At 26.3% G+C, this 17,385-nt stretch overlaps 1 protein-coding gene across 1 annotated transcript in view; it reads right to left on the bottom strand.

Moving 5' to 3' along the window:
* The window catches only part of LOC102678131, a 135,820-nt gene that overhangs the window by 74,874 nt on the left and 43,561 nt on the right, over positions 1–17,385 (bottom strand). Inside the window, 1 exon segment of the mRNA XM_031512721.1 lies at positions 12,594–12,702. Coding sequence (XP_031368581.1) covers positions 12,594–12,702 — 109 coding nt within the window.

Genomic DNA, 17,385 nt, shown 5'->3' with positions numbered 1-17,385 from the left:
TCGTTCAAAATAAAAGTTATTCGAAGATAAACGTGATATTTATAATTCGGATATTTTTGAACGATACGATACGAACATTATTGAGCATCTCTCGCGAACACTTCCATTAATACTCGAGTTGAAATGGCGGGGAGATTAACGCGACTAGAAATCGGCGTTCGCGTAGCCCAACCGTCTCCACGTGTCGGAAGTCAATTAAGAGCGGGCGGAAATCGGCCAGGACTATGGTACAGGTGATTTTCCACGACTAGACGTGCCTCTCTCTGTAATTTGACCCTCCTTTGACATGCTTAAAATTCAAAGAGCGTTACCAAACGGTGTCTTGGAAAATTGATGAAAGCGGAGCGAAACTGGACCATCCCTTTTTTGTAATTTCTTTTATTTTGCGCTGTTCGATAGATTTTGAATTGATTAAATTTACGGAAATTCGGTGGGATTCTATTGGATATTGGCTTCGTTTCTTGAGAAGCTTTGAATAGATATATTGATTAATCGATGGAACTGAAGTGACATATTTTGAAAAATATTAATATAAAATATAAAATATTCGACACAATTTAGTGACACGTTTCAATATTTTTCAATATTTTTTACTTATTATGTGATTTTTTTTAATACATATATTAAAATATTGCTCAAAATTATTCATACAATAATTTTGTTATTATCATAAAATTTTTTATTATAGTTTTATAAAAAGAAAATCCTAAAACAAGTATCTAAATGAAAATTCTATTCTATTTCGAACCGAAAGGAATCTCTGGTGAATTATTTTAATTAATTTATTCTTTACGTGGAAATAATAAGAAAAATTTCATCCATAATTTACCTTTTGCTTTTAAATTGATTCATGATCTCAAACATGATGGATGAATTATTATCGATGACAGCTCGTTCATTAGTGGTCTCACGTACTCTAAAACCGCCAAACCACTTCCTGAGGTTTCCCAAACCAAACACGATTATTAGTATTTTATAGAAATATTGTATCGCGTTATAATATCACGTGATCAACGATTTAACGAATTATATTAAACATGTATGCATAAAATATTATGCATATTTATATTAATTTATACTACGATTTACAAATTATTAATTCTTCTGGATAAAACAATAATTATTGTTATAGTAATTACAAAATAAAAAATGTAAGACTCATATTATATACCTCTTCTTCATTCCATTAATTAATTAATTAAAACAGAAATTATAAATTTTTAAAATCGTTAAAATTCATTAGTACTGTTATAAATTAGCAAATTATAATTATTTAGATATAAAAAGATATAATTTTTAATCATTTCTTTTCTTTGACAAAAAGATCCTCATCCACGATCCTCCTCGACTTTGTAATTCAAGTTACATTTAAGAAAATGCGTAGGTATCGTTCAAAACTTCGTTATAAACTTCCCCTCACGTTAATGGCATCTGAAAGCGAGGCGTTCCATCCAAGTAGCTTTAGAATCCGAGATGCTCACATCTACAAGAACTATTAGACGCTTGAACGAGCTTACACGAGCCATTCCGCGTATCTAAATTCAACGTTCCATCCATGAAGATCCTATAAAAGTATTATTGGAAACCGTCTATTCACAACTTTCTGCCTTCTGTGCCATCAATCTTTTTATTGGTGGCTGTCAATGTCACACAATTGATTTTTTATGATACGTGTATCACAAATGTATGGATACCTAAAAGAGAAGTATTGTTAGTATCGACCACAAGCTTTACGATATGTAGATTACTAAGATATTCTCCAAATATATCAATTTTATTTTATTATCATAATTTATTATCATATTTTATTATTATTTCATTTAAAATTGTTAAATTTTTGAAAAATTTTGGAAATTTTATTGAAATCTCATTTTGAAAATTATTCTCTCTATTTTCTATGTTTTTTCTATGTTTTTTCTATAGTGTATTATTATACTATTGTAATATTGTTTCAATATTCAAAAAAATCTATCTGAAAATGATTAAGATCAGCTTAATCACAATTTTCTAAACGATCCTCCATCATTCGCGATAAGCTTATCCAACAAGATCGTGTCTGCCACAGACTTAACGACTTACAAGAACCCTTTTTCATCCCTGATATCAAACGATCTAGATTGATCGAGCCTAATTGAATCGCCTAGATGGCACTGATATCGTACCAAACCTTCCTCCTTCAGTTTCTCTCGAAGAAAAATAAATTAGTGAATGAATTAAAAAAAAAAAAAAAGAAAAAGAAATACTTTGTTATTTTAATTTTAATCATTTAACGATTCAAACGTATCGCGTAACAGTTTGAGAAGATTATTGAGGATAAATTCGAAAAAAGAGACTGGAAACGTTGTGGAATATTTTTTTTTAAACTTTGCTTCATTGTTTTATTCTCTTTGCTTGCGACAGTGGATTGAATATCGACTAACGAATGAGGCATTCGTTTCTATTTGTTTCAGTATTTCTTTTTTATTTATTTATTTATCAGAACTTCTCTTTTAGATTTTTTTTAAACTGTATATTTATTACTGCAAGATATTTTACGATATTTTGAAATATTTAAAGTTCCAAGTGAGAAGTAAACTTTTCAGAAAAGTTAGAATGTGATGTATAATTTTGCAAAACTTGATATATTATTTCTGTTTTCTAGATTACATACTGATTTATAGTTTATGTAAAATTTATTAAGAGTTTGATTCTACTTTAGAGATTGTTTGAAAAGGAAAGAAGTTGATATCTTGATAACATAGAAACTTTAAGGATTAGTGGAGGCTGAATTGCGCTTGAATAATTTATATTAAAAATATGAAACTTAAAATCTTGTATGAAAGAAATAAAACAACATATAAATAAATTTTTAAAACAAATAATACAAGGAATCGTATATTTGAACCATGTTGTTTTTAACCATGTATACTAAAATTGAAGTAAAACATAAAATATTTATGCTACGATGCAAATATTTTTACTACCCTCGCATTCTACCATTATATCACCATTTTTTAAAAAGAAAATATGAACGTTTGTACTTTAAATCTATCGTATAAAATTAAATTGAACGAGTGAAACAGAAGGTGTTTTCCAATATTCTCTTGCGATATATATTTGAATAAATATCGCATATATAAGTGGTTATGATAAAGAGGACGCTGGTTACACGACGTGACCGCAAAACTTTTAAACTTGATGCAATGCATGTTAAACATTCGATCAAATATCGGCAAATATTTCAATTAGTTGCACGAACGCCGATATCCAATATCGACTTTGGTCCGGTTATTATGGTTTCGTAAATTTTACACACAAATGAGATAGTTCGTCGCGAGTTTTTCGTCCATATTGAAAAGTTGATTAGTTGAGAAAAGGGTGTAATTTGAATAAAAGCGGAAAAACGCATAGTTCTTCGTGGAAAAATTGTAAAAGAATGAGAAGAAAAATATTTCTGTGCACCAAAATTTTTTTAGAAATTATAAAATATATTTATATTTACAATATTGCACTCATTTATATTAAATATCCAATAAATTTTTAAATGATTATTATTATGTAGTAAGAAAAGAAATATGAAATTTGTAAATAAAATTTTTTAAAGCCTGCTAGTAATATTTTGCTTTAACCTAGTAAATATTTAACCTAGTGATAATTTTTTCAAAAATATAAAGTAAACCATTGTTATCTGTATGAAAATAGTAGTGTAGTAATGCGAAAGTAGGTGAATATCTTTGGTGAAAAAGGGAAAAGCATTAACTAAGTTAAGAGCAAGTCGACTGTAAGCGTTTTGAAGCGTTTACCATCTATATTATAAATTACTTAATTTATAGCTACATCAAAATATCGCCAAAGAGTGCAGAAATTAAATAATATTAAAACAGTTTAACGTTATAAGATTATAATAATATGTGACAACTCCTGTTTTTAGTATATGAATATACTAATATCCTTATTTTTATTAACGAATTGCATTATGCATATATAATTTAAAAAATTGCATTGCTATATCAATCATTTTTTTCTTTCTCCATCAGACATACGATCCAATAACCTGGCATATTTGATAATCAAGCAATTTCGAAGTTCCTACCATGCCATTCTACTATAATATTATAATATCGAAGCACTATCGATAAAATGTTCATCAATAAAAAAAAAAGAGTATATAATTTCCTAGGATATTATTAATCCATTATTGATATAAATAAGTGCCATAAGGAACTGAATTTATCGAAGCAACGATCGACGATACAAAGTAATCTTATTTTGTGCGAGGAATCTCATTAATTTCCTGCCATATCATACAAAGTATATAAACTATATCTGAAACCAGCTTTGTTACGAGCCGTGAAACACTGTACACGCGTGTGTTATTCACGCTTTGGTATCGCGAATCGTTAAACGGATCCGAGAGAGAGAGGGGAGGGGAGGAGGAGGAAGAGGAGGAGGAATTCCTTTTGAGAATATTCAGACACGTGTAATTTGTGTTGCAAAATGCGTTGGAGGCATAAGACACGCAAGATATAAGGAATTAAGGTCGACGTGTGTTCTGATGAACCATGATTCTCCTTTAATTATCTACGTCTGTTTCAATTACAAAGCAGATTCGTCGTGGAAAATAAAAATTTAGGATCGATTGTGTGAGTAGGTGAACTCTCACGATGATTCGATAGAATGATGTGATAAAGTGATTTCTCAGAATAGAATGCAAGTATGCAAACTTATTTAAACATTAATATTACTATTATATTATTTATTATAGTAAATTTCTTTGTTTTAAGTAATCAATGGTCATTGTAGAATTAGATTACGATTTTTCTATAATTATTAATTTCATTATTAATCATTTTAATACACTATATATCATATTAATATGTATCTTTTTATTTATTTATTTGTTTTATTAATTAAATGAAATATCACATTAGAAATTCATGATAATTTTGGAAAAATTTAATCTTTTGGTAGTATAGTTAGTACCTAGAAAATCTTAAATAATATCTATCATTCTTACATAAAATTTTTGATATAAATATTAATTGAATCAACTTTCTCTCTCTCTCTCTATAAATTTTTATAGATATATATATCCTTCTTCTGCTTATGATTAGTAACATAAAAATATCAATGCATTTATTTATTGAACATCTTGAAATTCAATGTATTATTAATATGTTATCAAATGTAGAAATGAAATGAATTTTATACATCATTTTCTCTTATCTTTATCTTATGTTTCTGCATACCATTATATTTTACAATATTCACTTTTTCTTGTGTTTTTTCACCAATTTTTTTTCTTTCTATTGGAATGAAGAAACAATAGTGACTGAAAGAGAATGTTGAATTGAAAGGCAGTTGAATTTCAAGCCATATGTCGAAAACTCGTCGTTCGAAGGATTGTCGATAATTGAAAAGATTTGTGAACCGAATTCGTAGATGAAAGATTCGTCGATAACTGTGTCTGCGATTTTTTGACAATGCGATTGTAGATTATACTGTAGAAAATATCAATTCGTACATATTCGAATTTCCATTTGATAAGAGAAACTCTACTTTCTGAAAAATTTCTGTATTGAAGATATATCGATATGAACAATATAGATAAACGATTTAACGATTCAATGGAACGTGTTTCCCTTTGTCAATTAAATTTAATTATCAATATCGATTACTTGGCAATCTTGCTCTTCTACACCAATTACCGGTACATTTTCAGTTTATACCAAAGGATGTTGCTGTGTTAAGAAAATTTAAAATGATACTTGAATTTTATAAAAATAAAAAAAAAAATTCAAAATTTAAAATACAAAATTTTAATATTTCTTATTTAAAAAAAGCTGTTCTTCAAAGGATGTTAAAAATCAATATTTTATTCATACACTCAACACTTGAAAAATACCAAAGGAATACAAAAGAATAATCGAAATATGAAAATATCAACATATACTGTTGAAACATGGAACAAGAAATATGAGAACGTATATAATCAACCTGTATTTGTCCACTTGATAAATGTACTATCTATCTTTATAAAAAATCTTTATAATAAAGATTAATACATCCAATGATTTTTGAATTAATGTTACAATTATTTAATTTAATTTTAATTTTAATATTAAAATTCAAAATTTAGAAAAATTTAATAAAGTCCTCGCGATACAATGGAATACTTTATTGCTATAAAATTTGTGAAATTTCTAATAAAGAAAAATATTTGTCAAACTAATTTCAATTAGTTGTAAGTAATTGTAAATATTTTCGTTCATCCTCTTTAAAATTTTATTTTTTATTTATTAGAAAAGAAACGATGATTTGATGATTTTACATTACTTTTAAACAAACACATCTTCGTAAAATCTATCTTGGAGGCAACCAGTTATTCCTAACTCTGTTTACACAAAACGATTTCTTTCCATTACCTTTACCACGAATTTTATATATTTTTTCGCAACTGTGTTACGTGGGTTTTCCATTTTCCGTGTCGTTCGTCTCTTTTTAATCCGTATACGCGTCTTCTTCAAAAAATTTCATCATTACACAAACATCAAATTTCATGGCTTTCACAAGAAAGAATTTTTAAAAAGTTCCTCCAAGTTTCATAAAGTAGATTTCAACTTTTACAATATTCATTATCGACTACAATAATATAACATTCAATTTTTTTTCAAAATTTGAAATTAAACCCCGTATAGAAAAATATTTCTCTACTTATTCTCGTATTTATTGAAAATAAATGCAATACGAATGATATTAAATTTTTCAAATTTTTCTTTTTCTATTAGCATCACTGAGATATTTCTTAAATTTATGCACATTTTTATATAAAATTAAATAAATTAGCCAATAAAATTTAGATTAGATGTTAGATTTCTCACAAGACCTAGAACTTACAACTTGGTGAACCTTAATACATCACGCAATTCGACCATCAAGAAACGTCGATGAATTTTAACATGCAAGAAATTTGTTTTCACCACTCGTTAAGTAATTTTTCATAATAATTTATAAAATAATAATTTTAGATATTATCTAATAATATAACTTTCTTTTAAATTGAACGAAAATTATTTTTATCTTTTATTATCTTCTAAAGAAAATTTCATTATCTTATTAAAATCTTTGAAATTAATATTTAAAATTCTTTTAAGGTAATTGTAAAAGAAGATACGAAATTATCAAAATATTCACGGAATTAATTATTCTACGAAAGATTTCCAGACAAAAACGTAATTCAGAATTGAAATTTGAAAATTAAGAATATACACGAAGGAAGGATCTAATTACGATTGAAAAGAAAGATCGTTCTTTATTAACTATCTAAGTCAATCATCTTCGTAGAATTTTGTTAATTATCTTAACTTTTGAAAAGATAAACTTCATTAAATTTTATTTCATCAATTTAATGTTCCTTGATACCTTTAGGTTCATTTTAATCACTTTTTAAATTCTTCCAATATTCTACACTTTAAAAAGTTAAGAAGAGATTATATCTACCGATATAACTATTTAATATATTTGAATTTAATTAATCAATATACAACTGCTATAATAAATACAATTATATCATATGATATACCCATTTTCCAATTGAAATAAATTTTTCAAAAACTCAATTATTATTATTAAAATTAATTTTTTTATTAAAATTAAAAATAGTGTGAAGTAAAATTGCGAGAAACACATCAAAACACTCTAATGAGAATTTTTATTTCTCCACATTGCCCCAATTGGATCTCTCTACGATATTATTACTGAACATAATGGTACGCGATAAAAAAATATCGGTCAACAAGTGTTGCAGCTAAAAGGAACACGGATAAGCCATTCAAGAGGGTTGAAAGACCATCGTAAAGACTGGTGTGAACACACCTAGCAACCGAGCAACAACCGTGAACAATCATGTGCGGCCGACAAAGGGATCACCTAGTGTCACTCTCATCGCCACAAAGAAAATTTTAACAGTCTGTCGATTATAGGAACGTGTCGATACACCCAACCCTTTGTCTTTCGGCTCTGCACTTCGTAGACGTCGATTCTATACGCGTGAAATCTCGTTAACGTTATTCAATACAGGGTGGCGTGAACGTACGCGTTACAAGGATTTTCTATTCTATGGCGGATGAAACGTATGGTTGTTTCTTCTTCTGAGAAATTTGTGAAAATCGATAATTGTGTAGAAACGTCATTTTCGATTTTTATGAGTTTTTAAATACGTTGTATTGGGATAATCCTGGTTAAAAGGAAAATTAGAATTGTTTACAATTTTCAACTATTTTCTCGTGTTTTTAAAATTGGAAGTTTTATCAATTATTAATTTTATAATCGTGTACATATTAATATACATATATATAATAATATCTTATTATTTTTTATTATATTTCTATGATGAAACAACTCTTTTGAATATGAATGAAATTGAGAATAACTGGAATTTATTTAAAATATTTGTATACAAAAATTCTGAAAATAATCTGGATATTTGGTAAAATTATCGAAACATAAGTTATATAATTGTAATGATTTAATTTGTTGTTAATTATTTGTGAAATAATAATTGATAAAAATGATTGTATGCCATACTAGAAACACGAAAAATGTTAAAAATTATGATCCTAATATTTTATATCAGATAAAAATTGATATTACAATTTTTTTCTTTATAACTATTGTTATAATTTTCGAGATATTTGAAAAGCAGTATTATTACATAGAATTTCGTTATAGAATCTCGTAATGAATGTCAATCACGAAATTTTTAACAGAATGACGGAGGACTAATTAAGTTCGAAATTAAATCACGATATGAACCACGTTTCGAAACCATGTATGTCAATCGATGTCCTCCTTTCATGATTCTCGACTGGGATGGAAAATTGTCTTTTCCTGTTTGCTCTGATACAACGCCAATGTTATTAATAAATGGGACAGAAATTTGAATAACTATTTTAACAAAACAGGGTACAAGATGAAAGAAAGAAAAAGAATATCTATGATTTATTCTTATCTAGAAATTTAGATATTCCAATATTTTTAGAGAATTAATAATATTTCTAGAATAAATATTATTAATTCTCTAAAAATATTTCTAGAATAAATATTATTAATTTAAATTTAATTATTATATTAATAATGGCAGCAATTCTATAATAATATAATTGTATAATAATTCTATTAATTGTAAAATACAATAATTCTGTAATTCCATTTAATATGATAATTCTATAATTGTTCTATGAGTATAATATAATAATTCTATTATAATTAATTCTAATATGAAATAACATAAATATATATTCAATCATATTGAACATAAATTTCATAATTCATATCCTTATAATAATAGAAATTATTTTTAACTCATAATTTGTACGTTAATCACTTTGCCATTGAGAACTCAGAATGTGATAGAAAAGTTTAAAGATTCCGAAATGATTAAAAAGAAATAAAAAAAAAATTGACCTCCTATTTAGAAATTTTTTTTAACAATCAAAATTAAAAATAATTCAAAAATTCAATGTCTCACAAAATTATTTATTAAATTCATTCCTCTTCAATCGAAATCTATAAGAAAATAATTTTAAAATTCATCTTCTTATAATCCCAGAATCCCAAAACTCACGAACATTATTCCAATCAGCAACGAATGCTAACAATGAAATCTCATTCCTCATTTCTTTTAAAGAACTTTTCAATCACGATGAATCCAGTTTTTCGCGACCAATCGCGAATTTCTTATTTCCTCGATATATTCAAAATGATTCTTTAGTAAATCCTCAAAGAAGGGAGAAAAAATTAGAGGGAGGATGTTGGGATAAAAGCGAAACGAGGTACATTTTTCCATCGAAGGAGCTGTTTTGAACTGACGTAAACAAACAGAAGCTCCACTTTTTGATTAATGTCTCCGAGGAGACAGAAAAAAAAAAAGAAGTCCTCCATGAAAGCTGTTCGCTGAGAAAAAAAGGAGGGGAAATAATGGAGGAACAGGTGTGAAGGTTAGGTAGATAAGGGTAGATTGATGAAGACTATGTTGAATAATGTTTCGATCGTTGAAATGATGAGATTTGTGAACAATCATCGAGATTATTACGATTCTTCGTGTATTTGATTTATAATTGAAGAATTATCATAAAATGGAATAAAAGAAATTTTGATAAATTTAGATTTTTAAAAATCTGGCGATTATTAATTAATTTATGCTTAGTTGTTGATAGTTGTTTATTCTATATAATGATAATCTATAAATTAAAAAAAAAAAGAAAATATAATCAATATAAAATTTTGAGAAAAAAAATTGATGAAAAATCTCAAATCTCGACGTACAATAAATTATTCCTTGAAATCAATTAACATTTCATGTTGGAATATTTACACCGTGTAAATATTCCTTCGTGAATAAACGAATTCATAAGAATATGAATTTTTATATATATTAAAATAAATATGAATTTATGAATTCAATAAAAAAATTTAATCAAGATAAAATTGATGGATAAAATACTGGAGATAAAATTGATCGAAAAGAAAAGAATATAAACGTGAAATAGAAATATAAAAATAAAAAAAAAAAAAGAGAAAGAGAAATAACTAAAATTAGGCTAAAATTAAATATATTAACCCTCTGTAGATACTTTTTTCAAAATATTTATAGGCAACTTATTTTTTTATTATAAAAATCTGAAAAAATTCTAAGAAACTGATCGAAGTATGACTCTCACTTAAGATACAAATGATTGTTAAATAAAACATTTAAAACTTTTTTCGATAAAAATAAAAACTCGCTTCGAAAAGATTTAACAATGGAATTTCCTCTCGAAAGAACCTCCTAAAGAACCCAAATTATCTACAGAAAATCAATTTTTAAGATAACATTTCTGTGACAGTTTTATCTTTTTATTGTAAATTTTAAATGAATTAAAATCTTAGTTAATGTAATACATTGTGGATCGATATGTAATAATATTAATGTAGTAATATTAAATAATGAATATTATTTAAATTTATCTATTATTTAATATAAAGATACTCAAACTATTATCATAAAAAAAACTATCTTTTGAAATTAGCAATTGAGGAACTATAAATACTATTACATACCATTGAATGTTATCTTAAAATAAATATGCACAACTCGATATTCAATTAAAGATTTAAATATCAAAGATAGACTTGAATCAAATTATTTAAAAAAAAAAATAGAAAAACTTGTCTAAAACAAACAAATGATTCGAAGAAAAAAAAGAAAGAAAAAATATTTTCATGTGTAAATAATGACTTTATAATGAAAAATCGTTGAATAAATCCTTTGATTAGTCTGTGCAAATGTTGGAGATAATATTACTATGATAATGAGCTATTTTTGCTAATATCTCTTCTAACAGAAATTCGATTAAATGATACGAAAAAAAAGAATGTTTTAATATTTATAAAACATCAATTTCTATTTTCTTTTCCCTCTTTATCCATTGTTCGCTATCAAATTAATTTTCGATAGTACTTTTTAATTTACATTTACATTTTAATTTACAATTTATACATATACAAATATATTTTCCATAATTACATTAAAAAATTCTGCCAGACGAATTCTTCATATTGAATAACGTATCTTAATAATTCGTAATTACTTTTAATTTAACATCGCTAAATTTCATTTTTCTATAAATCTACTCTTATAATTCTTCCATAATTTTCCTGTTCTTCCAATTTCCCTATCTTCAAATACAATTATCTCGCAAACGTTAACGAGACAACGGATAATCATTGATACTGTGTTGATTATTTTTTACTGAAACCGATTTTATCAAGACAATTCGAACTTATTAATTAAGAATACAAATGGAGGTTTCCAAGAGGAATAAATAAATCTCTATGGCTCGTCGATAATTTACACCAATCGATCGTCAAATCTCGCCAACAAAAGCATCTGCATATCGTGCAATTAATAATTCCTCTCGAGTATGGTAAAATCCAATCTGTTCGTGTACCAAATTAGAGGAATATCATGTTAACAATTACATCTCGAGAATCTTTATTTGGAAAAATAAGAGAGAACATCGATATAACGAGGAAATTTAATGAAAAACTCGAAGAACTTAAAAATTGTCAAGAATTTTATATCTTCACGAATGGGAAAATATATTGCAAAGTTAAAATAAATTAATTTATATATTGATATGCATTTAAGAATATATTATTTAAAATTTTTAAATATCGTTAAAATAAATTTCATCATGAAAATATTCAGGAATTTGCTTGCTAATATAACAATATTAATGGGTGATAATATATTGGTGAGTGTAATATTAATGAAGTGGAATGGAGTGGATGTAGCTACACATATTTTAACTGATATGTAATAATAAGTATTAAGCTGTTACTTTATATTATCTGTAATAATAAATATAATTTCTCTGCAACAATACCTACAATAAAACATTATTTTTATTGGAAACGAATTATATCCGGAAACATTAAATGGGAACAATCATTAAGTGCACGTGTGTTATATGGATATATGTGCTATAAAAAAAAAAAGAAGTACATCTAGATTTTTATCTTATTATTTTGATATATAATTAATGCTCGATGCTTAACGATGAATTACTCACAAAGAAAGTTGTTGATTCAGCTGTTTAATTAGAAGAAATAATGGTTGCAGCAGGATTCGACCTCCTAACCACCGACTGGAAAGTTCAGTATGGACCACAAAAATGTACTCTGAAAATGGATGTAAGTAACTTTTTTTTGTAAACTTTTTTAATTTATCAAATCTAATGGATCTACATTCCATTATAAAATAACTGAATAAAGGAATAATCCAATATAGAGTTTAATTCTGATAATGCAATGTTTTAAACAATTATTAATTTTAAGTGTACACATATTATGAATATTTCAGAATATCAAGAAATTTATTAACATAAAACTAAAGTAAGAAAATAATTAATAACATATAAAAATAAGAATTAAAAAAATTAGAAAACATGTCTAAAAACATGCTCAAAAAAGAAGAATTCGAAATCCTTACGACATCTAAAAATATAACTTATCATTTGCATACTAATTATGAAAAATTAGAGCCAATTTCAATTTACTGTTAGAAAATTATATAATTTTTTTGTACACACGAATATATTAATGTAGTCATGTTTTTAGCTCAAACCATCTATAACAATCTATCCCAAACGTTAATAATTAAATCATTCATCTTCCACTTCGTTTCTCAAACATCTCATGCAATCGAAACGATTTTAGAAAGCAAATACTACATCCATAGAATACGTCCCTCTGTCACGTCTAAGAAAACAATCTGTCAAGCGCGAAATACGTTTAAACGAATCAAGGTGTGTGCACAAAGGGTGAAGAGGGAGCAGTTAACAACGAAGGGACGTGGCTCTGTCAACCTTTCACGGTCTTAAGCTCTATCGATTTGATATGGGGGTTGGTTGGCTCGATATTAATGTGTACAACAAGCTTTTTGAACAAAATTTTAGGGGAATTGCCAAAAATAGGAAGGAAACCTTCTCGTCCCTCTCTCGACGAGATTGAAGACGAGGAAGATGAATTGACAAAGGACGTTGTGAAACAGAAAATGGGAAGAAAGGAGAAAGAATCTGGGATTTCTTTTTCACTGGATTTCTATTTTTAGAAAATAAAAGAACGTGATGCGTCTTTTATTCTCTCTCGTTTGATAAATCAAAGTTTGATTCGAGATCGAAGTGAAAATTGGAATCAGAGATAAAGAATTGGGATGTTCTCGATCGACAATCAATAATATTAAGATTTGAAGATGCGAGTTTTATGTAAAATTTTAATCTCTTTTTAATATAAAAATTTCTTCGAATTTTTTTAAATATATATTTTTCTATTACATAATATAAATTATTTATCTTTGAATTTAAAAAAACGTCATATCAATGATAATATAATAAATTGGGAACGCATAAATTGCAGGAATAATTTCCTTCCCAAAGAAATACCCAAAATTCCATAAATCTATTCAGAAATTACAACGAACAGGAATTCATCGAAACATTCCTTCATTTCTCTAAAAAGTTCTCGATCCCGCCAACAATCTATCATAATCGGAATAACACATCAAACGACAGGAGTTTCATTAAAACTTTTCAACCTTCATCTATATCGTTCCATTCACTGGTAAATACTTTTTACCAATCACAGAATTCCATTCGAATTTCTCTTAAAAGCAACACAAATGAATAACGAAGATGAATAGTCGAGAAATTTAGTGATAAATTTTCGAAATGGGAAACTACTGTTTTAATCTGCAATCATGGCTGAGATATTGATTTTTGTGAGACGTTCTTTCGAGATTTTTTCAAATTAAAAACTGAAATTTCTAAAAAAATAAAAAAAAAAATTTCTTCAATATGAAAGATTATTTTACATGAGAATTTTTTGATCTTCCATCGAATATTTAACTGCTTGGAAATTTTTTTACTAAGTTTAATTCGATTCAAATTTAAGAACTGATCTTGAATATAATAATCGAGACAATTGTTTCGAGAGAAAGTAATAGAAAGAAATGAAAAGAAATAATAATTAATAATTAAAATAACGATACAAATATCATCTACAATTTCAAACAATCGTACCATTATCCTTCGATAATTAACCTCCATCTAAAATTAATTTTTCTTCTCGAAAATTCTCAATTCCAAAATACTATATTTTGGATATTTCTATGAAACATCTTCAAATCTCTTGAAACATCTAATCTTTTCAAAAATAATTTCATAAAATTAATTCCTCTTCTCGAAGGGAAAGAAGAAACGATCTTTAAGCGTGATATTGATCGGTGACGATGCTCGAATTTCATTGATTTCCAAGATTGATATAGTCACCGTGGCCCGCAAAATCCGGAATCATGTCCGGGTCAGAATCAACAGTTTGCTCTATCGATTAGTCGTCACGGCCTACGAAAAAGAGCGGAAACGTGACCTTACTGACAACACCTGGGTAGGATATAGGTTTCCACGTGTCGAGAAGGGAACGTGTTCTTCGGGTTTCGAAGACAAATGATGCTCCAAGATGTGAAAAAATAAGATATCATAAAAAATATTAAAATGATGTTTAATTGTTCATGAAATGATTTTTGATAGATAGATAAATAGATAGATAGAAATAGAGAGAGAGAGAGAGAGAGAGGAGGAGGAGGAAGGGAAGGAGGAAAGGAGAGAAAAAAAGAGAGAAAAAGGAAGAGAGAAAAAATAATAAATTTATTTTTTATAAAATATTTCTGAATTATTATTAAAAAATGGAAGTAAATTTTTTTGTTTTGTTTCAGAGTATGAATATTTTATGTTATATATAATATAGAGTTTAAAAAAGTTTTTTTTTATTTTATTATATTTATAAAATTATTTTATAAAATTCGAATGAAAAATTGCACGATGTAAAAAAAGGATATAATGTTAGTAATTTTTTCATAAATAAATATACAGGGATTATTATATATGGAAGGCTGAATATGTTCTTTTCGTTCACTTATATCTTTTAATGCATTAATCGATGCATAATGTGGTTTCATATAAAAAAGTATTAACCTACTTTCAACAAAGACATATTAATTTAAAAGGTATTAACTTGAATTTTGTAAGACTTTGTTGAAACGAATCTATAATATATGAAACCATATTAAAAATATAATCATTAATAAATTATTATTTATTATTCAATTAATAAATTGTTTATACAATATTTTCTATGAATACGAAAATGTATATTTATTAAAAAAATAGAAACAATTTTCTATCTTTTATTTTATATTTAATATTTTATTTTTTATGGAAAATATACAAAGACATTAAAATTCAACCAATATCTCTGTCCTGACTTTCATCTCTCTCGACATTGTGTCGAATATTAAATTCATTTTCAAATATCCAAATTTAATTTCATTAATCCGATATTTACCCGTGACCGAGACTTTCATTTCCATTAATACTTTTTCCTCGTCCGCACATCGATTCTTCCAATATATATTTCGTCCTTTCTGATTCTATTTAAAATTCAACTGTTTGAAAAGATTTCTCTGCATCTCTATTGCTTTTCTCCAATATTACGAAAAATTGATCGAAAGAAAACAATATCCCAGATTATATGAAATTGATTTCAAAATGAAGAAGAAAAAAAGTCAAAAAAGAAACATTTAAAAGCAATTCGAAATGTTAACATCAAACGTAATATTATTTATTATTTTCTTTTTTTTTTTTTTTTGATTCATTTTTATAGTTATTTGTCAGTATTTTTTCACCTTTCCAACATCCTCTTTTTATATTTGCTATGTTCTAATAAATTTGGATGGAAACCAATACTTTTTGACTCGAAGCTCGTTTTGTTTGAAGAAAAATTAACTATTGTATGAAATACAATAAATTCTCTAACAGAAACAGAATTTAATGTTTTTTATCGTCGGAAACAAAACATGAAATATATAGGTTGAGTTTTGTTTTTGTTTATTTTCTAATTCAATCATTGGATTAAATTTTTTTTAATTAATCAATTTTCTTCAATTACGAAATTAAAAATTGATACAATTGAAGTAATCTTTATTAGATTTGTTCGAAAATTTGAATGTATCGAAAATTTTAGATTGCAAAACAACGTGATTTGTTTATTCAAAGAACTATTGTTCAAAAGTTTGAAATATTCTTCGATTTTTATTAATGAACACAATATAATACAAAGACTTTATTTCTCTTTGTTTAAATATATAAAGATGAAAAATTATGAGGATAAATTATTTTTTGTCTTTAATCGAAACATCTTTCTCATTTTTTTAATGAAATTATATATTTAATTTTTTTCTCTCGTGCCATCTTTTAATTTATAATGGCATCACATAATATATTTAGATAGCAATCATTATGTTCATAAAAGATCCTACTAATAATATATATAATGAAACTGAACCTTAAAGTCATAAAAATATGACGTTATAATCGTATAAAATATGATATAAAAGTTATTTATAGTTAAAGCAGTGTATTTATTTAGCAGTAAAGTCATACATAACTGTATGCACTAAACTAAGATAAAACACATGTTAAATTCTTTTATTTGAATTTAAATATGAAATACAAATGTAGTAGACAAATATAAAGTAATTTATCTTCTACATAATTTAAATTTTTCAATTATGAACACCGTGATGCAATTCTTTAATATTATGACAAAATGTACGAGTTGAACAAATTGTACATCACAATTTTTTTCTCGAGATACCACAAATCAAAATTTTAATTTTTTCTATTTTTTATCTATCAGTTTATTGGTCTACATTTTTCCCACAGCTCAGATATCTCCTTTTATAAATATCGAGCGCGTTTTATTTTCAACTCGTGACCTCACGAGGCTTGGAAAATCCCTGGAAATAGG

The sequence above is a fragment of the Apis dorsata genome, unplaced genomic scaffold (assembly GCF_000469605.1).
Source record: "Apis dorsata unplaced genomic scaffold, Apis dorsata 1.3 scaffold_514, whole genome shotgun sequence".
Lineage (NCBI taxonomy): Eukaryota > Metazoa > Arthropoda > Insecta > Hymenoptera > Apidae > Apis > Apis dorsata.
The sequence above is the reverse complement of the archived record's forward strand: the minus strand, read 5'-3'. Positions and strand labels throughout refer to the sequence as shown.